We start from the raw sequence: 22599 nt of genomic DNA on the forward strand, positions 1-22599 counted from the left end.
CTCAAGCGGGACCCCCCACCGGGACCCCACCCCCACCTCCGTCTAAACGAGTGTTTTGGGGGAGAGCAGCTAGCAGACAAACGCCGCCGGTTCCGGTCTGAACTCCGAGCAGAAACGGAATCGGGTTCTTTCCCGAGACGCTGAACCACAGGGACGCAGTAATCAAGCGCGGACAGGACACGGGGTTTGATCCCGACAGCTGACTGTTTAAATGTCCCAACGGTTGTTTGTACACAGACGTGACGTCATCGTGAATTTAAACCACGCGCATGCGTAGAAAGGCCTCACTGTCAAAAAACCAAACTCCGTTGTTTTTAAACTTTTGTAATCTAATGTGAAATTTAAAGAGAAAATATTCTTACTTAAAATCCAAACAATTTATCTTTTTTTGAACGTTTTTTTCTGCGCAGGTCAGTTTACTGATCAACACTTTAACTTCAGGCTGACATGAACATGTTAAGTTTTTGTTTATTTCAATTTTTAATTACTCAAATTGGATCTTTCGTAAAAATCGATGGAAATTTTAACTTTTTTGCTGACACCTTAAAGACACCACTGCGCATGCTCCACTGGAAACCGGAAGTCTGGATTCAAAAGTAGCGGAAGTTGTTCCCGAATTCACCTGCGGCTCTCAGACCCGGATTTCATAGTCCAGATCCGCAGAGACCCGGGTCAATTGGACCCAACGCATTTTCCGAACCGCGTGTGTTGATAAACTCTTCCCGCCAGCCGGACCCCCCCGCCTCCGGAGCTCATGTCCGGCTTCCTCCTGGTCCCGGTGGATGGCGGGAATCCGGTCCCCGTTCCGCCAGGGGAGACGCTGCTGGGCCGGGGTCCCCTGCTCACAGTGAGTCCCGCAGAGTGTCGGGTCAGACAGAGGCGGGGCACGGTCACGTGACTCCGCTGCCACAGCTGGCAGGTGATCACCTGACCTCTGACGCAGAACTGGAGCTGGTACCCCCCTCAGGACAAGTTCCTGAGGGGACGTGGTGTGAGGGACGCTGATCCTCAGCTCCATCGCCTCACAAGTGACTGAGTGTTTCTGTCTCCACCCCAGATCAGCGACAAGAGGGTGTCGAGACGCCACGGGCTGCTGCAGAACCTGGACGGAGAGCTGCGCCTCAAACCGGTACCGACCCCCCCCAGACACACACTCTCCTAGAGTTCTGAACACGGCGAGGTTCAGGAGGACGCCGCCGTCACGTTTTCGGTTCTGCTAGAGTTTGCATGTAGAAAATCCAGACGGTTCTGGTTCCACAGCGACCCGATCGGGTCTTTCAGTTCAGGGTTTGATGATGTCACATCCGGCCAAGATGGAGGAAACCACTGACGTTACATGAACAACGCAACCCGTCACACGGTTTGACCAAAACAGAACCGGATCTGTTTGAGTCCGGTTCAGCTTTACTGAAACGGTTCTGAAGAAGATCCAGGTGGAACTTCAGGCAATCAGAACCATGTGGATCCATCCAGGATGACCTCTGACCTTCTCTGTTCTGTCTCTGCACCTCCTCAGAGGAGGAGCCGTGCCGTCTGCAGATGGTCCTCCTGGTGTCTTCGGGCCTCCCCAGATCCCAAACTGATGCGCTCATGTCCCTCCCCAGACCCACGCCAACCCGTGCTTCATCCAGGCCTCCCTGTCCTCGGAGCCCCGCCCCCTGCCCCAAGGATCCTGGTACACGCTGCGCGATGGCGAGCTGCTCTCTCTGCTGCCGGGGCGGCTGGTCTTCAGGGTGGAGGCCGTGGGCTCCAGGTATTCCAGGAGGGTGTGGGCGGCGCCGCTTTTGTTTGAAGCTGGGATCAAACAGACGGAGGAAGACCCTCCAGCTGATGAAGAGCTGCTCCTGCAGGAGCTGCCTCACGTCTCTGTGTCCTGCAGGAGCATCCGGAGCGCTGAGGAGGAGGAGCAGCTTCCCGCCTCAGGAGAAGGTCAGGAGGGTCCAGCAGGAGAGGAGGGGGCGGAGTCAGACGGGAGATCCCGACAGGTGGGTGCCCCGCCCACACCGTTATGTCAGGCCCTGCGCTGAAGCATCAGGAAGGAAACGGTCCTCGAACCCTCGTTGTCCTTTGAAGTCCGGCCTTTGATCTTCACAGACCAACATGGAGGATCAGAGGCACGCCGCTCTGTCTGAGGTCAGGGTTCGAACCCTTCCTGCCTGGATGATGGCGGCCGCCGTGCAGACCCCAGCCCTCATGCTCAAAGGTAACTGTGGCAAACGGTGCAAAGATTCATGGGTAAAAAAGCCAAATTCAACCAGAGAACCCGAAGGAATCTCTGTATGCCAGGGGAACGCTCAGAACACGAGAGAACACCTGGACTCACCTGAGCGGAACAGCAACGTCCTGCAGAGACCATCTTTGGCTCTTCCTCAGAAATTGCTCTGATCGCTTAGAAAGAGCCGGATCCAGTTCTGATCTGACTGACCGGTTCTGTCTGGTTGTGGTTCTGCTCTGTAGAAGCATGTTGTTGGTCTGATGGGGTTTTGTGTGTGTTTAGTTCAGTCAACTCTTCAGAGGAGGAAACGACCTGCTGGCGGTGTTCAGGCCACGCCCACATCGAAAGAGGAAGAGGAGCAGAGAAAGAGGAAGATGAATGCTGAGGAGGAGAAGGCACCTGAAACGGTTGAGTAAAGCGGTGATGAAGATGCTGAAGCTAAAACCTGCTGAGCTTCTCTGTCTGGAGGTTCCTCCTGGACGGTTCTGAGGAACCCGCCATGCAGACGGTTCTAAGGAACGGTTCTGAGGAACCCGCCATGCAGACGATTCTGAGGTTCTAAGGAACAGTTCTGAGGAACCCGCCATACAGACGGTTCTGTCGGTCTAAGGAACGGTTCTGAGGAACCCTCCATGCAGACGGTTCTGAGGTTCTAAGGAACGGTTCTGAGGAACCCGCCATGCAGACGATTCTGAGGTTCTAAGGAACAGTTCTGAGGAACCCGCCATACAGACGGTTCTGTCGGTCTAAGGAACGGTTCTGAGGAACCCGCCATGCAGACGGTTCTGAGGTTCTAAGGAACGGTTCTGAGGAACCCGCCATGCAGACGATTCTGAGGTTCTAAGGAACGGTTCTGAGGAACCCGCCATGCAGACGGTTCTAAGGAACGGTTCTGAGGAACCCGCCATGCAGACGATTCTGAGGTTCTAAGGAACAGTTCTGAGGAACCCGCCATACAGACGGTTCTGTCGGTCTAAAGAACGGTTCTGAGGAACCCGCCATGCAGACGGTTCTGAGGTTCTAAGGAACGGTTCTGAGGAACCCGCCATGCAGACGATTCTGAGGTTCTAAGGAACAGTTCTGAGGAACCCGCCATACAGACGGTTCTGTCGGTCTAAGGAACGGTTCTGAGGAACCCGCCATACAGACGGTTCTGAGGTTCTAAGGAACGGTTCTGAGGAACCCGCCATGCAGACGGTTCTGAGGTTCTAAGGAACGGTTCTGAGGAACCTTCCATGCAGACGGTTCTGAGGTTCTAAGGAACGGTTCTGCGGAACCCTCCATGCAGACGATTCTGAGGTTCTAAGGAACGGTTCTGAGGAACCCGCCATGCAGACGGTTCTGAGGTTCTAAGGAACAGTTCTGAGGAACCCGCCATGCAGACGGTTCTGAGGTTCTAAGGAACGGTTCTGAGGAACCTTCCATGCAGACGGTTCTGTCGGTCTAAGGAACGGTTCTGAGGAACCCTCCATGCAGACGATTCTGAGGTTCTAAGGAACGGTTCTGAGGAACCCGCCATGCAGACGATTCTGAGGTTCTAAGGAACGGTTCTGAGGAACCCGCCATGCAGACGGTTCTGAGGTTCTAAGGAACGGTTCTGAGGAACCCGCCATGCAGACGGTTCTGAGGTTCTAAGGAACGGTTCTGAGTAACCTTCCATGCAGACGGTTCTGAGGTTCTAAGGAACGGTTCTGAGGAACCCTCCATGCAGACGATTCTGAGGTTCTAAGGAACGGTTCTGAGGAACCCGCCATGCAGACGATTGTGAGGTTCTAAGGAACGGTTCTGAGGAACCCTCCATGCAGACGGTTCTGAGGTTCTAAGGAACGGTTCTGAGGAACCCGCCATGCAGACGGTTCTGAGGTTCTAAGGAACGGTTCTGAGGAACCCGCCATACAGACGGTTCTGTCGGTCTAAGGAACGGTTCTGAGGAACCCGCCATGCAGACGGTTCTGTCGGTCTAAGGAACGGTTCTGAGGAACCCGCCATGCAGACGATTCTGAGGTTCTAAGGAACGGTTCTGAGGAACCCGCCATGCAGACGATTCTGAGGTTCTAAGGAACAGTTCTGAGGAACCCGCCATACAGACGGTTCTGTCGGTCTAAGGAACGGTTCTGAGGAACCCGCCATGCAGACGGTTCTGAGGTTCTAAGGAACGGTTCTGAGGAACCCGCCATGCAGACGATTCTGAGGTTCTAAGGAACAGTTCTGAGGAACCCGCCATACAGACGGTTCTGAGGTTCTAAGGAACGGTTCTGAGGAACCCGCCATGCAGACGGTTCTGAGGTTCTAAGGAACGGTTCTGAGGAACCCGCCATGCAAACGGTTCTGAGGTTCTAAGGAACGGTTCTGAGGAACCCGCCATGCAAACGGTTCTGAGGTTCTAAGGAACGGTTCTGAGGAACCCGCCATGCAAACGGTTCTGAGGTTCTAAGGAACGGTTCTGAGGAACCTTCCATGCAGACGGTTCTGAGGTTCTAAGGAACGGTTCTGAGGAACCCTCCATGCAGACGATTCTGAGGTTCTAAGGAACGGTTCTGAGGAACCCGCCATGCAGACGGTTCTGAGGTTCTAAGGAACAGTTCTGAGGAACCCGCCATGCAGACGGTTCTGAGGTTCTAAGGAACGGTTCTGAGGAACCCGCCATGCAGACGGTTCTGAGGTTCTAAGGAACGGTTCTGAGGAACCCGCCATGCAGACGGTTCTGTCGGTCTAAGGAACGGTTCTGAGGAACCCTCCATGCAGACGATTCTGAGGTTCTAAGGAACGGTTCTGAGGAACCCGCCATGCAGACGATTCTGAGGTTCTAAGGAACGGTTCTGAGGAACCCGCCATGCAGACGGTTCTGAGGTTCTAAGGAACGGTTCTGAGGAACCCGCCATGCAGACGGTTCTGAGGTTCTAAGGAACGGTTCTGAGGAACCTTCCATGCAGACGGTTCTGAGGTTCTAAGGAACGGTTCTGAGGAACCCTCCATGCAGACGATTCTGAGGTTCTAAGGAACGGTTCTGAGGAACCCGCCATGCAGACGGTTCTGAGGTTCTAAGGAACAGGTCGGAGGAACCCGCCATACAGACGATTGTGAGGTTCTAAGGAACAGTTCTGAGGAACCCGCCATACAGACGGTTCTGTCGGTCTAAGGAACGGTTCTGAGGAACCCGCCATGCAGACGGTTCTGAGGTTCTAAGGAACGGTTCTGAGGAACCCGCCATGCAGACGGTTCTGAGGTTCTAAGGAACGGTTCTGACGAACCCTCCATGCAGACGATTCTGAGGTTCTAAGGAACGGTTCTGAGGAACCCGCCATGCAGACGGTTCTGAGGTTCTAAGGAACAGTTCTGAGGAACCCGCCATGCAGACGGTTCTGAGGTTCTAAGGAACGGTTCTGAGGAACCTTCCATGCAGACGGTTCTGTCGGTCTAAGGAACGGTTCTGAGGAACCCGCCATACAGACGGTTCTGTCGGTCTAAGGAACGGTTCTGAGGAACCCGCCATGCAGACGGTTCTGTCGGTCTAAGGAACGGTTCTGAGGAACCCGCCATGCAGACGATTCTGAGGTTCTAAGGAACGGTTCTGAGGAACCCGCCATGCAGACGATTCTGAGGTTCTAAGGAACAGTTCTAAGGAACCCGCCATACAGACGGTTCTGTCGGTCTAAGGAACGGTTCTGAGGAACCCGCCATGCAGACGGTTCTGAGGTTCTAAGGAACGGTTCTGAGGAACCCGCCATGCAGACGATTCTGAGGTTCTAAGGAACAGTTCTGAGGAACCCGCCATACAGACGGTTCTGTCGGTCTAAGGAACGGTTCTGAGGAACCCGCCATGCAGACGGTTCTGAGGTTCTAAGGAACGGTTCTGAGGAACCCGCCATGCAGACGATTCTGAGGTTCTAAGGAACGGTTCTGAGGAACCCGCCATGCAAACGGTTCTGAGGTTTTAAGGAACGGTTCTGAGGAACCCGCCATGCAAACAGTTCTGAGGTTCTAAGGAACGGTTCTGAGGAACCTTCCATGCAGACGGTTCTGATGTTCTAAGGAACGGTTCTGAGGAACCCTCCATGCAGACGATTCTGAGGTTCTAAGGAACGGTTCTGAGGAACCCGCCATGCAGACGGTTCTGAGGTTCTAAGGAACGGTTCTGAGGAACCCGCCATGCAGACGGTTCTGAGGTTCTAAGGAACGGTTCTGAGGAACCCTCCATGCAGACGGTTCTGTCGGTCTAAGGAACGGTTCTGAGGAACCCTCCATGCAGACGATTCTGAGGTTCTAAGGAACGGTTCTGAGGAACCCTCCATGCAGACGATTCTGAGGTTCTAAGGAACGGTTCTGAGGAACCCGCCATGCAGACGGTTCTGAGGTTCTAAGGAACAGTTCTGAGGAACCCGCCATGCAGACGGTTCTGAGGTTCTAAGGAACGGTTCTGAGGAACCTTCCATGCAGACGGTTCTGTCGGTCTAAGGAACGGTTCTGAGGAACCTTCCATGCAGACGGTTCTGAGGTTCTAAGGAACGGTTCTGAGGAACCCGCCATGCAGACGATTCTGAGGTTCTAAGGAACGGTTCTGAGGAACCCGCCATGCAGACGGTTCTGTCGGTCTAAGGAACGGTTCTGAGGAACCCTCCATGCAGACGATTCTGAGGTTCTAAGGAACGGTTCTGAGGAACCCGCCATGCAGACGATTCTGAGGTTCTAAGGAACGGTTCTGAGGAACCCGCCATGCAGACGATTGTGAGGTTCTAAGGAACCCTCCATGCAGACGATTCTGAGGTTCTAAGGAACGGTTCTGAGGAACCTTCCATGCTGACGGTTCTGAGGTTCTAAGGAACAGTTCAGAGGAACCCGCCATGCAGACGATTCTGAGGTTCTAAGGAACGGTTCTGAGGAACCCGCCATGCAGACGGTTCTGAGGTTCTAAGGAACGGTTCTGAGGAACCTTCCATGCAGACGGTTCTGAGGTTCTAAGGAACGGTTCTGAGGAACCCTCCATGCAGACGATTCTGAGGTTCTAAGGAACGGTTCTGAGGAACCCGCCATGCAGACGATTGTGAGGTTCTAAGGAACGGTTCTGAGGAACCCGCCATGCAGACGGTTCTGAGGTTCTAAGGAACGGTTCTGAGGAACCCTCCATGCAGACGATTCTGAGGTTCTAAGGAACGGTTCTGAGGAACCCGCCATGCAGACGATTGTGAGGTTCTAAGGAACCCTCCATGCAGACGATTCTGAGGTTCTAAGGAACGGTTCTGAGGAACCTTCCATGCTGACGGTTCTGAGGTTCTAAGGAACAGTTCAGAGGAACCCGCCATGCTGACGGTTCTGAGGTTCTAAGGAACGGTTCTGAGGAACCCTCCATGCAGACGATTCTGAGGTTCTAAGGAACGGTTCTGAGGAACACGCCATGCTGACGGTTCTGAGGTTCTAAGGAACGGTTCTGAGGAACCCGCCATGCTGACGGTTCTGAGGTTCTAAAGAACGGTTCTGAGGAACCCTCCATGCTGACGGTTCCTCTGTAAAGTTGTCTTCCTGTCAGACAGCTTCAGAACCAGAACAGCTTTGTTTTCTGGAGTCTTGGACCTCCTGGGACGTTGTGGTTCTGGACGCTGATGGAAGCGCGGTTCTGTCTGCAGGACGTTCCTGCAGGAGCATCAGCGCTCTCATGGAGAGAACCCACCAGACCCCAGGTGGAGAAGGCGCCTCGCCGCCTCGCCGTAAACGCAGACGACCCGGGAGGACCGCCCACCAACCGAACCCAGGAGGAGAGGGACACATCTGTCCTGGCTCCGCCCAGGGCCACGCCCACAACCCAGCGCCGAATGCCGTGTCCTTACGGGAAGGACTGCTACAGGTAAGCTCACCTGGTAAGATCTGAAGAGGAGGAGACAGCAGATCTCCCTCATCTTCTTCTGTTTCCAGGAAGAATCCGCTTCACTTTCAGGAGAGCAGTCATCCTGGAGACTCCGACTACGAGGAGGAGGAGGAGGAGGAGGGGGGGGAGGGGGAGCGACCCGAGTGTCCGTACGGAACCGACTGCTACAGGTGAGACCCCGTCCCTGCAGAACCCACGGCGCTGCAGACTCTTTGTCAGAGAGAGTTGAGCCCCCTCAGGTGTCCTCGGGTTGTAGCTGCATGTTGGTGATGATGGGCGGGGCATGAGCGGTCCAGCCGGTGGCGCCGCTGCTCTGTCGTCGTTTCTCCGCCACAGAACCACGAGCCCAACTGTTGGATTCTGTGTTTCCAGGAAGAACCCGCTGCACAGGAGGGAGTTCAAGCACACGCGGAAACCAGGTATGTGCGTGAGGACGGAACCTTCTGCCACGAGGTCGGAGGTCATCTGCAGGACTGTGAGCTCATGCGTTTGCTGGAGCCACTTCACCTGCAGAGCGTGCATGGAGCTGTGCACGGCTCCGTGCACAGAGTCGTGCACGGCTCCGTGCATGGTTCAGCTTCGGTTCAACCGCTCCGTTTGACTTTGCAGCTCGTTCCACTCGAGCCGTCCCCCGAAACCCCCCTGACGAAGAGGAGGATGAAGACAGCTTCATCGATGACGACAGCGAAGATCCTGACAATGACTCTGACTATAACCCCGCCCCCTCGGACGACAGCGATGGCGAGGACATCAAGAGGCTGCAGAGAGAGGCCACGGGCTTCCTGAAGAGGAGGAAGTGAGGAAGGAGCGGCCTTCCTGTTTGCAATGGGATGGATCAGCTGTGGGGGGGTGATTAGCCATTTCCACGGTAACCATTCACCTGGGTGAAGCCAATCACGATGCCTCCACTTTCTGTTTTATCAAGCAGACTTTTAATTTGAAGAAACAGCAGGAAGTCCTCTTAAAACACAAGGCGACAGATTTTCTCTTTTATTCAAGCTGCTGATCAGATTTAACATTAAAAGCAGGATCTCTTTGAAAGCTTTTATTTTGAAAAGTGACCTCAGATTTGCTGTGATCATGATTTTTTTTACTGATTTGACAGGAAGCAAAGAACCCGCTTTGTTCCATGTTCAGCATGGTCATCCTGTTCTTTCAAAATAAAAGCTTCAGTGGAAGTTTGCAGGCGTCACCTCTATACACACAGAAGGTTCTGGAAACATCCGTTTCCTCATAAACCTCCTCCTGGTTCTGTTCCTGGACGTCAGTCGGGTCGGTCCTGAACCACAGACCTCCACGAGGCTCCGGGCTTCTCCTGACGTCCACAGAAGGACAAACGCTTTGAGGAAACCTGGACTAAAGCGGGTTCTGCTCTGGTGGAGCGTCCAGCTGCTGCGCTGGAGGAGGCGTCAAAGGCGGGGCGTTGTCCCCCCCCTCCTTCCCCCGCAGCACGGACGTTTCACCTTCGCCATCGTCCTTCGATCTCCTCGCCGCCAAGCTGAGCGACCTGAGCGGGAACGCGGCGGCCTTCTTCCTGTTCTTCTGGACGCTCACGAAGCAGACGGTGTTGATGACGCCGTTGCTCATGGCGATGCACTCGATGATGTAAAAGGCCGCCAGGGAGTTCCTGTTCCTGGAGATGAGGGTGGGGTGAAAGTCTCGGAGCAGGGCGAAGCCGTAGTACGGCGCCCAGCACGCCACGTAGGCCACCAGCACCAGGATCAGAACCACCACCGTCCTGCGGCGCTCATGGCGTCTCCTCCGGACCTGCTCCGTCTGGACGCCCGGGACGCCTCTGGACCACAGGTGTCTGGAGATGCGCGTGTAGCAGACCGCCATGGCGGTCACGGGGCCCACGAACTCCAGAGCGAAGACCAGCAGGAAGTAGGAGCGGTAGTAGACCTGCTGGTCCACAGGCCAGATCTGCGCGCAGAAGGTCTTGTGGCTCCGCCCCTCCGCGTGGGGGTACGTGGTCTCCGAGGTCATGTAGGCGGAGGGAATGGAGATGAAGGCGGGGACGATCCAGACCGCCAGGATGACGCAGGACGCCGTCTGACGGTTCATACGGGGCTTTAGGGGGTGGAGGATCGCCGAGTACCTGCAGACACAACAACACGCTTACTGACCATGAAACCACCTCCACATCCGGGGGAGGAGGGGGACGTCCCACTTTAAGGTCTTTACGACGCCTCCATAAAAACATTGGTGCAGGAAGGAACGGCGGGGGGGCGTGTGCCAAATTTACCGCGAGCAGAAGACTCAAAGACGAAGATCCAGAAGGAACTAAGGCAACGATCACACTGCAGGCCTTAATGCTCAATTCCCATCTTTTGAAAAAATCAGATTTTGTTTGCAAGGCCGGTCACATTTCCAATTAAACGTGACCTTTTGTGATCTCCTGTGTGACCCTGAAATGACCCAGAAGTGACCCGCATGCACAGAAGAGAACTCAACGGTAACGACGTCACTGTTGTTAGCAGATGTAGCTAACGTTAGCATGGATGTCAACAGCTGAGCTCTTTTTGCTTTAATACATTTATTTTCACAAAGGAGCCAGAACAATAACAAGCTTCTCATTTTAAGAAGGCATTGGAGCCAGGATGGTCTGGACCCACTGTAGTGGAATGGGGATGTGTGTGTGCTGGGGCCGTGCGCGCACATGTGTGTGTGTGTGTGTGAGAGAGAGGAGAGAGCGTGTGCAGCAGTGTGGGCGCGCATTCATGTTGTGTTACGGAGGAAGGAGAACGGTAATAAAAGAAGGTTTCCCCCAGAATAAATGCTATTGACTCTTTATTAACCCGCTTTGGAGCATCTAAGGGTCCGAACGGGGAAGTGAACCCCGAAGGAGGATCCGCCTTCTGTCCCCCGCGCTTCTGACCACGGTCGGAAAGGGAGAAGAAGTAATGGCGGGAAAGGTTCAACACCACGCTCAAAAACCGTCCGGTTGCGATCAGAGCCCTGGAGTTTGGCCTGAATAGAGCGGTCACCCCAAATATGAATCAAACCTGGCTTCCCTTCCTGACTGGTCTCAGCAGCATCGTCCACCATGGTTGATGTTTACGTTCTCGTTCCCGCCTACTTCAACGCAGAATGATGACTATAGTAACGTATCGATGGCGTGCGGGTCGGATTCATGTGGCCTGGCCGGTCAGACGGAGGTCACATTTGAAAAGACCGGATATGTGTCGTTCAGACTGTCATGAAAAGATCGGATACAGGGGCAAAAAAATCAGAACTGGGCCGTTTCAGCCTGAGGTGTGAACGTAGCCTCAGGTTCTTCTGGGAACAGCGGAGTGACGAACTCGGACCTTCTTTAAAAAGTCATAAACAAAACACAAAAGCACTAGAACGGCGGCCTTCAACCCCCGAGGTGCAGACCGGCACCGGTCCGAGGGCCAGCCGGGCCACATGGAAAAACACAACACCCAAAAGCAAGTTTTATTTTGAAAAACTCCTGGATTCTCTGCCCCACATCCGACTCCTTCCTGACGGATGTCAAGTCGCTCGGTCAGGTGTGGAACGTCCGTCCGCTCCTTTGTCAAAGCACCGGCGGCTAATCTGAAACCTCCAAGCCAGCGACAAACGTGTCTTTAGCAGTAAAGAGGAAACAGAAGAAGAGCCTTTCACTTCAAAATAAAAGCTGCATTTACCAGACAAAAACCGGGATCTTTCCTCCAAATGAGGATTTATTGTGACGGTTGTTCCTACAGACCATAATAATCATGCAGAACATGCGTAACCGGCTGTCTGTTACGAGGATGCTGCTAATAAAGTTGTTCAAACGTGGATGTATATTCATGACGAGTTTGGGTGATTCTGTCGCTTCCACTTGGGCGGTTGTGGGTTCAAATCCAGAACCCATTTGAATGGTTCTTACAGGAAATGGAAGATCCGACGCCAAATTCAGGCCGGTCCGTGAAAATACTGAACTGGACCCGGATCTGGAAGGTGGAGACAGGAACGCTGAAGGAGGCACCGAGACAATCGGACCTCCTGAGCTTCATCAGAGGGAAAGTCTCACATCTGGACTCTAACACCACAACCCGGTTCCGACGCCGTGGCTGAGGACCGTCAAAGCAGAAGTGTAGACGCATGGCGTCATGTCACCGTGTGGGTTCAAGCATCATACACTGAGCTGTGGGTTAGGATCTGGATTCTAAAGGGATCAGGATTTGGATCAGAACCGTTTCTCTGTCGGTCACTTCCTGTCCAACCAGAAGAAGAGGAACTTTCAGATGTTGGATGTTTCAACCGGAGGATGAAAAAGGAGGTCTGTGACCCGCAGGCCGTCCAGGTGAGCTCACCTGTCCATGGCGATGGCCAGCAGCGCGTTGGTGGACACGTAGAGTGAGACGGTGCGCAGGTAGTTGACGGCGGCGCAGAGCGGCAGGCCGTGCTCCCAGGACAGCCTCTTCACCACGTAGTAGTCCAGCAGGAAGGGGCAGCACAGCGCCGCCACCAGAACGTCCGACACCGCCAGGTTGGCGATCAGCATGTTGGTGAGGTTCCGGAGCCGCTTGAAGCGGAGCAGGCTGGCGATGAAGAGGCAGTTCCCCACGCCGCACACCAGCATGATGGCCGCCAGGACCACGGCGATGAGGGCGGTGGCCAGGACGAAGGCGCCGCTCTGCGTGGCGTCCGGGATCTCGTCCAGAGAACCTTCATAGTCCAGAAGAGCCCCGCTGCTGTTGGCTGAATCTCCCATGGTGCATCAGGCCTGGAGGGTCTCTGCAGAGCAGGAGAGAGCGTGACCTTTGACCTGAAGGTCATCATCATCATCATCATGGCTGCCACAAAGATCTGCTGACAAAGGAATGGAGCCAAACGCTCCCCAGAGTCCAGACCAGCGGTTCTGCTGCTCACAGCCAGGAAACCAGAGGAGGAACAGCGGTCCAGACGGTTCTGACGGACTGCTGCTCAAATCCATCCATCCAACTGAGTATCCATCCACTCATCCATCCAACCGCTCATCCAACCACAGAAAGGAAGGCTCTCTCTCCAGAGCCTCAGCTCTTCTCTGCAGGTGTTTTCTCCCAAAGTCTCACCTGGACTGATGCAGGAACCCGCCCACAACCGGACCAGCTCCTCTTCTCATCAGGTTCTGGAGCGAGGGTCCGGCTCAGCACAGACTCCTGCTTTTGTCCGGTCGCTGTGAACCGGGCCGGCTGAGGATCCTCATCTCCACCTCCGCAGACGGAGCAGCTTTGTTACCATGACGACGAATTCGTCTCCAAGGTGAGGAATGTCACACCTGGACTGTGAGAGGAGGATCAGAACTGAGCCTGACGTCCTCTCAGAGAAGGGTTCTGTGGATCAGAACCTCTCCTGAGGCTGAAACCGTGAGACGCTCAGCCGATGCTCCTCTGGACCGCCACGCGGTCCTCAGCAGCTTCTGCTCCGCTTTCTTCTCCAAGTGAGAACGTGAGCCCGGAACCGGCTCTGTTCTGGAGAACGTAGAACCAGAACTACAGTCAGATCCAAGATGAAGGAGGAAGATCTTCCTCAGCAGGGACAGAACCAGCTCCAAGGAGGGTTTCTGACCCGGATTCTGATGGAGAACACACAGACCAGGACCTGATGGGTCAGACCAGGAACCCGCTTTCTGCTGTGCAGGAAAACCTGAAGCCGGGTTCTCTGGGAGCTGAACCGGAAACGGTTCTGTGTTCCACACTAGAACACTAGATAAAACACAGAAGTCTGTTGGCGGGATTTCTGACCATGAAATCAGCCGGAACATCCGACTCCTGTTTGAACCCCCCCCCCCCTCGCTTTGTACGGTTGTCACGCGCACACTTCAAGAACTTTAAGGTTTTTTTTCAACTTGATTTATAAACCAGAGTTTAGGACCAATATAATCACCAACAGAATAGATTCAGGGTTTTTTCACAAACATGAAATTCTTTCCTCTTAGATCCACAAAATGGTCCAGAATGAATCTGGATTGAAAGTAATTTTTTAATGACTCTTCTTCCATTTTGTTATTTGAAGTATTTGTTTCCAATAAACCTGATTTTGGCCTCATTTATCCAGTTAAAGCTGCAGGTAGATTTATCCCAAAAGAGCTAAATGAAGACAATCAGACTAATGCATCGCTGATTGTTTCCTGTACGAAGCTAATGGTTCGGTTCGGGTGGGTTTGGGTCCGAAACTGGAATTTGAGCATAAATTCTTCGTATGTTCATAAATATCCACGAGAAACGGCGTCTCATCAAAATGATTTTGTCCAGAAAACATTTGGTAAATTTGGATCTGTTCTTGTTTTGAACATCATGCTGGTCCAGGTCCAGAACCGGGTCGTTGGTCTAGAACCTGATCTTCATCATCAGCGGTTCTGCTGTCAGTCATCCAGTCTTTCGTTTGGAGGGCGGGGCTTAGGAGGTCTGCCCCTCTGCGATTGGTTTAGATCTGCATCGTTCTCCCGGCGGTTCCGGTTCCTCCTGGTCACACAGAACTTCAGTAAATCAGACATTTCTCCGGGTTCCTGAATGAAAGAGGTTCAGTCCGGGGGAACCCCAACTGGAGAACCTCCATCCTCTCGTCAGGGATGCTGGAACCCGCCTGACCAACATCAACATTTGGCTTTTGTTTCCTTCACGTAAAAAACAAAAAATGTTTGACTTCAGTTCCTAAAAGCTGAAGTTCTCAATCTGTCCACAAGTGGCGCTATACCTCCAGTTAACATCAAACTGGCTCTGAGAAGTAGTTTCTGATGATCAAAGTAACATTCTTGAGGCTTCAGACGATTCTTTGGTTCCTCTGGGTTCTCATGGAGGAACCTGCCGGAGCGCCGTGAAGACGGTTCCGTGTCTAGAATTCTGATCTTCAGTTTTTCAGCCCCCTCTGGCTTTTACCTTCACTCTTGCTCCTGACCCACAGGTCGGTTCTTTGACCTTTCACCCCGTGATGACATCATCTCGTGGTTAAAGCTCTCTGCCGTCTCCTGGAAGCCTGCAGAGCAGTCGACCTTTCCAAAAATGATCCCAAAACAAAAGTTTATTCCTTTATTTTACAAAAACCCAGCTTCCTCCTTTCACAGAAAACATACAGAACCCCCCCCCCCCCCCCCCAGTCTCTGGAGGTCAGAGGAACTACTTCTTGGCGAAGGTGATCTTCATGGCGCAGGTGGCCGTGATCCGGAAACCTTGCAGGGCGTCTTTGGCCACGCCCGCCTGCGTGTCGCTCTCAAACTCCACGAAGGCGATGTCGTGTTTTCCGGGGACGAGCCGCACCTCCTTAAAGCCCGGGAACCTGCAGAGAGAGCAGAGCTGAAGCCACGCCCACCCAGGAGGAGGCGGCGGCGGGGGGGCACTCACTGGTTGAAGAGCATGGACAGCATCATCTCGTTGGTCTCCTCGGGGAGGTTGTTCAGGAACAGGATGTGGTTGGGGGGGTTATCCGGAACCTGGGAAGAGCAGAGGCTCAGAACACGGATCCTCACAACACGGATCCTGAAGAAGCCTCCTCATCCTCTCAGTGATGAAGAACCCTACCTGGAGAGCGAGCGTGAGACCAGGAACCGCAGCAGCCTGCAGACAGAACACAGTCAGACACAAACAAACGGATCGGTAAAGGGGGGGGGGCACGGCGCCGCGCCTCACCGCGGGCTTCTTGGCGGCGTTGGCTGCCAGCTCCTGGGCCTTCTTCTTCTTCTCCTTCTTCTTCTCCTTGTCTCCGAAGGTGCCCTTCATCTTGGCGATGACCTCGGAGTCGGTCTTGGCGTACTGTATCCTCTGCAGGGAGACAGAGTCAGCGGGGGGCGGGGGGTCATCCTGAGGGTCTGCGCGTTCTCACCATGGGCTTGTTGTAGAACGGGAAGCCCTGCAGCTGCCGCAGCGCGTTGGTGGCGGCGGCCAGCTCTTTGAAGACCACGAAGGCCTGCCCCCTCATCCTCATGGTCTTCAGCGCCACCACGCTGAGGATCTGGCCGAACTGAGAGAAGAGCGCGTAGAGCGAGCGCTTCAGCTCTGAGGAGGAAGAGCAGAGATCAGACCCGGAGGAGCGAAACCAGAACCAGCCCAGCAACAGTTCTCCTCCGACCCACAGAAAGACCTGTGTTTGCTGGGATCCGCCTCCATCAGGATCCGTTTTGTCCTTTCAATCAATCCAACCTTTATTTGTAAAGCGCCTGAACAGTGAAATAAACACTAATAGAGCCGGTCTGACTGTCATCTACTCTGGTGTTAGAAGCCAATGAAAAAAGAGGAGTTTTTAACAAAGATTTCAAACCCTATAAGGAGCTGGCAGACAAAGGGAGACGGTTCCAGAGTTCAGGTTCAGCCACTGAAAAGACTGTCACCTTTAGTCACAGGTCCAGGTCTGGGACCACCAGGAGCCTCTGGTCTGCAGACCACTAAGAGGACGATGGTGCTGCTCAGTGACATAAAGAGGTGCTAAAGCATTTAAACACTTAAAAGGTCAGAAATAAAACAGTTAAAATCAATTCTAAAAGATACCGGCAACCAGTGCAGAGAGCGTAGTACTGGGGTCATGTGATCACGCCGTCTGGACGCCGTTAGGACACGGGTTGAAGCTGAATTCAGGACCAGCTGAAGACGGAGGAGGGACGGCTCCCTCCCAGAATAACGGGAATGACAGCAGGCCAGTGTGGAGAAGATGAGGGCATGGACAAGCCTCTCCGGGGTGTCATGAGGGAGGTGTGGCTTTACTGTGTTGATTCATCGGAGACGATAAAAACAAGACTGGACCACAGCACTAACATGTCTATCAAATTTAAAACTAAAATAACCCCAAGATTTCTGCTAGAAGACAGGTCAGAGTTCAATGATCCAACAGGCCGCTGGATTCTGTCAGATCAGTTTTCCCGGTTTTCTGTTCATTTAGGCAGAGGAAGTTTGACTTCATCCAAGTTTCAACATCCTCTAAACTCTTCTTTGGGTTCTCTACACACTGGGCCCCCCAGATTCTAATGGTAGATAAAGCTGGATATCATCTGCATAACAGCGATAGGCCACATTACACTGATCAAAAATGGTGCAGAGTGGAAGCAGGTATAACGAAAATAAAATGGGGCCTAAAATTGAGCCTTGAGGAACCCCGTGTCCGAGTGGGGCCTTTGTGGATGAGAATTGACCAAGTTGGACAGAAAACCTCATATCAGATAAGTACGACTCAGACCATTCAAGTGCTGTGCCTCTCATGCCAACAGACTGCTCTAATCCAGAAAGTTCAATAACTCTGGCTGCAGTTTGATGCCTTAGGAGATGGACGGACGCCCTCCTCCTTACGTTGTTCCTTTGCCTGTAAACAGACGGCCGCAGGAAACAAAGGCCTGGTTTTGTTCCGATGACGGACATTTTTCTGATCCGTAAACTCTCAGAGTCTCTGTGAGCTGGAACTCTGACAGAACCGGGTCATGAAATCCAGGGTTCTGGACGAGGGTTTTTGTGAGGTGCTGCTGAAACTGCCAGTGACCCAAGTTTGACCTGTTCAGACCAACGAATCCTGCTTTTGGAGTGTGAACAGAACGCCAATGCTTTTCCCGCCCTATAATGATTCATTTACTGAGACTGAGATCCTCCCGAAACACCGTCAGCCTGTTGGGCTGCAGGTGGAGGTTTACAGGTGAGGCTACAGGTGAGGCTGCTGGATCCGTGTTTCTGAGCAGGTCACTTGCCTTCTTTCTTGACTTTGTCGTTGATGTTGTTGATGTAGATGGTGTAGTTTGGTCGGATGTCCATGATGGAGTCTGAGAAGAAGATGATGAAGCGATTTGATCAGGAAAACGGACAGGCGCTCAGAGCCTCACGTTGAATGAAGACTAGTTTTTAAAAAGCTTCGGACAACAATGAAGCCTTACGATTAACGTGCCCAGATACGAGAAAAAAATTATCTGGAAATACAGTTTTTAATAAGAGAACTTTTGCGAGAACTTAGATTTCTTTGATTTTATGACTTTATTTTGAAAGAGGCGCTAGCGTTAGCATCCGTTAGCTCCGAGGCTAACCACGCTCGAGTTCAAAACGTTAACCGACCGTGGCGGCTTTTCTTTCGGAGGAGTCGCACCCCTCCAAGTCTGTCAGCCCCAAAACAGACCAAAGATTTTAAAATAAAGAAAAATAAACCCGCAACTCACCCGCACTGTGTTCACGCAGCGCAAGCAGACAACCGGAAACCGCCGTATGCCGCTTTATGAAGATCGCCGCGCTGCTGCCCCCGCAGGCCGGGAGGGGAACTGCAGCGCCTTCCTTCCTGTTAAGAAACACAAACGAGAGTTAAGGGAAACTTCAGCCTTTTCATTCTCTTCTTCAGAAATCCTCATCCATATATATCAGTTATGTTTGCATTTATTTATTTATTATATTTTCTTTGTAATTCTTTCTGTTTCTCCTGATAGTTTCATCAAACCAAATACTGACTGTGAAGGACGCTATCTTTGTTATGTTACTATCAATGTTGTTAATAAAAACATCTTTGTTTAAAAACCTGCCAAAGGTGGATTATTCCAGTACTCCAGAAGGACTGTAGGATTTTAGCAACATTTATGTTCAAAAGTTGATGGTGACGGTAGTGGAGTGTTCAACACTCAGTTCTGTAAGGAGTCTGCATGTTCTCCACATGCATGATAGATAGACAACTTTATTTATCCATTTGGGAGGTTCCCGCATGGAAATTGACAAAAATGAGTGAGAACTTTACAAGTGTACTGGGGGGTATTCCAGAAGGCCCGTTTAAACTCCCCTGACTTTAACCCTGAACTCTGGCTGAACTTGCTTACTCTGGGTATGTTGGTTCCTAAAGACCGGATATGAGTTGGCGTAATTACGCTCCACTTGGTAACGCTGGGTTAATGCACAGCAGGTACATAAAGACATTCTCAATGGATCGCCGATTTCTGGAGTCACCATGAAAACGCGTGGAGAAAAAAAGAGAGCGCTATACTTCAGACGGAGTCTGAGATTTAAATGACGGCGTATGAAGATTATAGGTCCATCAATAAAGTAACACGGCTGCATCATCAGCAAAAGAAAGAGTTTCTGCTTGTAGTAGAAGAACAGACAAAGTAAACGCACGAGTTTCTGATCTTATTTCTATTTTCATTGTGACACAAATACGCCCCTCTCACCCTCCCCAGGTGGTTTCTCCTCCAAGCTGGGGTCCTCTACCAAAGGCCTGGGATCTTGAGGGTCCTGCAGTATCTTAGCTGTTCCTGTTCTTTTCTGGACTGAGAGGTCTGAGGTCTTTCCAGGTATCTGTTGTAGCCACTCCTCCAGCTTGGGGGTTACTGCCCCCGGTGCTCCAATTACCACAGGCACCACTGTCACCTTCACTTTCCAGGCTTTCTCCAGTTCTCCTCTGAGTCCCTGGTATTTCTCCAGTTTCTCATGTTCCTTCTTCCTGATGTTTCCATCGCTTGGCACTGCCACATCCACCACAACGGCTTTCCTCTGTTCTTTATCCACCACTACAATGTCTGGTTGGTTCTCCATCATCATCCTATCAGTCTGGATCTGGATCAATTCAATTCAATTCAATTTTATTTGTATAGCCCAAAATCACAACAACAGTCGTCTCGATGGGCTTCGAAGTAAAACATGAACTCAAAAGGATCACGTATACAAAGAGTTCAATAGAAAAATACTAAAATGAACTAACAAACTGACTAAGCTATACTGGCATCCCTGCCCTTAGACCCCCCTTCGCGGTAAGGAAAAACTCCCCAAAAAAAACGGATTCCGGAAAAAACGAAGAAACCTCAGGGGTGCCCACATGAAGGAGGGATCCTCCCCCAGGACGGGCAGGCGATTTACCAGAACTCTTAGAGAAGAATTATCTTATCTAAATTTACAACTACATATATAAAGTCCAGCAGACGAGCTTCATCCGGCCGTGGTTGGGGGGACAGTCAAAGGCGCGAGTCGAGCCGGAGACAGGAACCACAGCCAGGTGTAGGAGCAGGAGCAGAGATGAGGTAAACGGTCAGGAACAGGAGCACGGATGAGCCAACTGGAGTCTGGAAGCACTCCCACTCCCCAGGAGGGGAAAGAGGAAAAGAGGGACAATACATGAATCACTGCACCAAACAGAGGCATGGAGAACTAAATGATGAATAATGATCAAGAATAGAGGAGAGGAAGGGTAGAAGTAAAAAAGGAAAGAGGACAGAACCCCAGTGCACCATAGTTACCCCAGCTTCAACTTCTAGCAGCCTTTTAAAAGAAATAGTTATTATTAAGTTTAATTTAAACAAATTAACATTAAGTTAAATAATCTCTGAATACTAACTAGTCTGACAATAAGCCTGTCCACAGAGGAATGTTTTCAGTCTAGCTTTGAATGTAGAAACTGAGTCGGCCTCTCTTCCATGAGCTGGGAGTTTATTCCATAAGACAGGGGCTTGGTGGCTAAACGCTCTACCTCCAACCGTACTTTTACTAATTCTAGGAACCACAAGCAGTCCTGCATTTAGTGAGTGAAGTGTTCTGATTGGTTGGTAAGGGACTATGAGGTCCTTAATATAGGACGGGGCCAGTCCATGTAAGGCCTTATAGGTTAACAGGAGGATCTTGAACTTGATTCTAGAATCAACTGGGATCCAGTGAAGTGAAACTAACACAGGAGTGATGTGATCTCTTCTGCTAGTTCCTGCTAACAATCTAGCTGCTGCGTTCTGAACAAGCTGGAGACTTCTTAAGGAACTCTTAGGACACGCTGCTAACAAGGAGTTACAGTAATCCAGCCTCGACGTAACAAATGCATGGATGAGTTTTTCAGCATCACTCTTAGAAAGTAGATTTCTGATCTTAGCAATATTCCGCAGGTGAAAAAAGGCAGTTCTACACGCCTGAGATATGTGAGCCTTAAATGATAAATCCTGGTCAAGTAAAACCCCAAGGTTTCTAACTGTGGAATTGGGGGCTATACTTATGCCATCCAGGGAGACTATCTGAGCAGACAGAGCATCTCTGAGGTTTTTAGGATCTAGTATAATGACCTCAGTTTTTTCTGGGTTCAAGAGGAGGTCATTAATTGTCATCCAGGTCTTGATGTCACTGATGCAGGCGTTCAGTTTCTCTATCTGGTCATTCTGGTCAGGCTTCATGGATAAATACAACTGCGTATCGTCGGCATAACAATGAAAATTAATGCTGTGTTTCCTGATTATGTTTCCTAGGGGTAGCATATAAAGCGTAAACAGGATCGGTCCTAACACTGAGCCCTGTGGGACTCCATAGTTGACTCGAGTGCACTGAGAGGAATGGCCATTTACATTAACGAACTGATACCTATCAGACAGATAGGATTTAAACCACTGGAGAGCAGATCCTCTGATCCCTATGTCCTGCTCTAATCTATGGAGTAAAATACTGTGGTCGATAGTGTCAAAGGCTGCACTGAGGTCCAACAGGACCAGAATAGAAAGTAGATCCTTTTCTGAGGCCAATAACAAGTCATTAGAGACTCTAACTAGTGCAGTTTCCGTACTGTGGTGAGGTCTAAACCCCGACTGAAAGTCTTCAAAGTGGCTGTTGTCCTGTAGGTGGCAGTAAAGCTGCTTAACTACAACTCTTTCTAGGATTTTAGAAATAAAGGGCAGGTTTGATATCGGTCTATAGTTGGCCAAGATGCTAGGATCCAAACTGGGCTTTTTCAGAAGAGGTTTAACAACTGCATATTTAAAAGACTGTGGCACGTAACCCGTTTCCAGAGAGGCATTTATCATTGTTAATATGGGATCATTAATTAGGGGAAAAGTTTCTTTAAAAAGTCTAGTGGGAATTGGGTCTAACAGACACGTTGAGGATTTGGAGGACGTAATAATTGATGTTATTTCCACTTGATCCACAGCAGTGAAGCAGTCTAATGTTACAGAGGTTTCTATGGATGCCTCCATTTCTACCGCTTCAGCCTGTTCTGGGCTGATAGTAGGAATAACTTGATTTAACTTATGTCTAATATTTGAGATTTTACTATCAAAAAATGTAAGAAAATCATCAGAGCTGAGAGAAACAGGAACATGTGGTTCTACTGAGCTCTGACTGCGAGTTAATTTAGCTATAGTGCTAAAAAGAAATCTTGGATTATTTCCATTCTCTGATATTAAGGTTGAATAGTACTGGCTTCTAGCTCTACGCAGAGCTTTTTTATAATTTAATAGGCTATGTTTCCAGATATCCAGAGACTGCTCTGAACCGGAGCGGCGCCATTCTCTTTCCAACTTACGGGTTTCTCGTTTAAGAGAACGAGTTTCAGCGTTAAACCACGGTGCTACTCGGTTTTGTCTGACGAACTTAGGTTTCAAGGGGGCAACAACATGGAGTGTACTCCTGAGGGCTTGTAAGGCATCATTAACAAAGTGGTCATTTATTCTAGGACTGATACTATGGGAGCTGGTCTCAGAGTATTTTCTCAGAATATCACTAAGTACTGGCTGAACTGTGTGTTTAAACTCAGACACAGAACGGTCAGTTAAGGTTCTTCTAAGCTGTTTCTTATTCACTGGGGCAGAAGGATGTTCCAGTGTAAACTGGAAGGTAATCAGAAAGTGATCAGAAATGATGGGGTT

At 51.2% G+C, this 22599-nt stretch overlaps 3 protein-coding genes across 4 annotated transcripts; 1 reads left to right on the forward strand and 2 right to left on the reverse strand.

Moving 5' to 3' along the window:
* The first annotated feature begins 704 nt into the window (after nucleotides 1–704).
* Nucleotides 705–9253, forward strand: aplf (aprataxin and PNKP like factor). 2 transcript variants are annotated; one of them, XM_023953761.2, is made up of 10 exons: nucleotides 705–847; nucleotides 1058–1129; nucleotides 1605–1753; nucleotides 1880–1985; nucleotides 2095–2203; nucleotides 2498–2622; nucleotides 7837–8054; nucleotides 8123–8245; nucleotides 8448–8494; nucleotides 8685–9253. In XM_023953761.2, the coding sequence occupies exons 1-10, from the start codon at nucleotides 755–757 to the stop codon at nucleotides 8873–8875; spliced, it is 1233 nt and encodes a 410-aa protein (XP_023809529.1). In that variant the 5' UTR covers nucleotides 705–754; the 3' UTR covers nucleotides 8876–9253. The 2 variants fall into 2 exon arrangements, with proteins under 2 accessions (XP_023809529.1, XP_078805077.1); XM_078948951.1 differs by lacking the exon at nucleotides 1605–1753 and having other exon boundaries at nucleotides 711–847.
* Nucleotides 9254–9285: 32 nt separating this feature from the next.
* prokr1a (prokineticin receptor 1a) lies at nucleotides 9286–13258 on the reverse strand. Its single transcript, XM_004085417.5, has 3 exons — nucleotides 13121–13258; nucleotides 12380–12803; nucleotides 9286–10173 (listed from the first exon to the last, which is right to left on the reverse strand). Exons 2-3 carry the CDS (start codon nucleotides 12778–12780, stop codon nucleotides 9432–9434), a joined length of 1143 nt encoding a protein of 380 aa, XP_004085465.1. The 5' UTR covers nucleotides 12781–12803; nucleotides 13121–13258; the 3' UTR covers nucleotides 9286–9431.
* Nucleotides 13259–15062: 1804 nt separating this feature from the next.
* snrpb2 (small nuclear ribonucleoprotein polypeptide B2) lies at nucleotides 15063–18296 on the reverse strand. The gene is made up of 7 exons (XM_004085415.5): nucleotides 18169–18296; nucleotides 17710–17781; nucleotides 15867–16039; nucleotides 15674–15805; nucleotides 15566–15601; nucleotides 15389–15477; nucleotides 15063–15323 (listed from the first exon to the last, which is right to left on the reverse strand). Exons 2-7 carry the CDS (start codon nucleotides 17771–17773, stop codon nucleotides 15164–15166), a joined length of 654 nt encoding a protein of 217 aa, XP_004085463.1. The 5' UTR covers nucleotides 17774–17781; nucleotides 18169–18296; the 3' UTR covers nucleotides 15063–15163.
* Between the last annotated feature and the right edge of the window lie 4303 nt (nucleotides 18297–22599).

The sequence above is a fragment of the Oryzias latipes genome, chromosome 1 (genome assembly GCF_053564925.1).
Source record: "Oryzias latipes strain Hd-rR chromosome 1, Olatipes_Hd-rR_3.1".
In the NCBI taxonomy this organism is placed as follows: domain Eukaryota; kingdom Metazoa; phylum Chordata; class Actinopteri; order Beloniformes; family Adrianichthyidae; genus Oryzias; species Oryzias latipes.

Coding starts and splice junctions, on each gene's coding strand:
- aplf (XM_023953761.2), top strand. CDS start 755: ATGTCCGGCTTCCTCCTGGTCCCGGTGGATGGCGGGAATCCGGTCCCC. Junction 8,246..8,447: donor TACGGAACCGACTGCTACAG/GTGAGACCCCGT, acceptor CTGTGTTTCCAG/GAAGAACCCGCTGCACAGGA. Junction 8,495..8,684: donor CAAGCACACGCGGAAACCAG/GTATGTGCGTGA, acceptor TTGACTTTGCAG/CTCGTTCCACTCGAGCCGTC.
- prokr1a (XM_004085417.5), bottom strand. CDS start 12,780: ATGGGAGATTCAGCCAACAGCAGCGGGGCTCTTCTGGACTATGAAGGT. Junction 10,174..12,379: donor CTGGCCATCGCCATGGACAG/GTGAGCTCACCT, acceptor TTGTGTCTGCAG/GTACTCGGCGATCCTCCACC.
- snrpb2 (XM_004085415.5), bottom strand. CDS start 17,773: ATGGACATCCGACCAAACTACACCATCTACATCAACAACATCAACGAC. Junction 15,806..15,866: donor CGTTCTACAACAAGCCCATG/GTGAGAACGCGC, acceptor GTCTCCCTGCAG/AGGATACAGTACGCCAAGAC. Junction 15,324..15,388: donor CTGTCCATGCTCTTCAACCA/GTGAGTGCCCCC, acceptor CTCTCTCTGCAG/GTTCCCGGGCTTTAAGGAGG.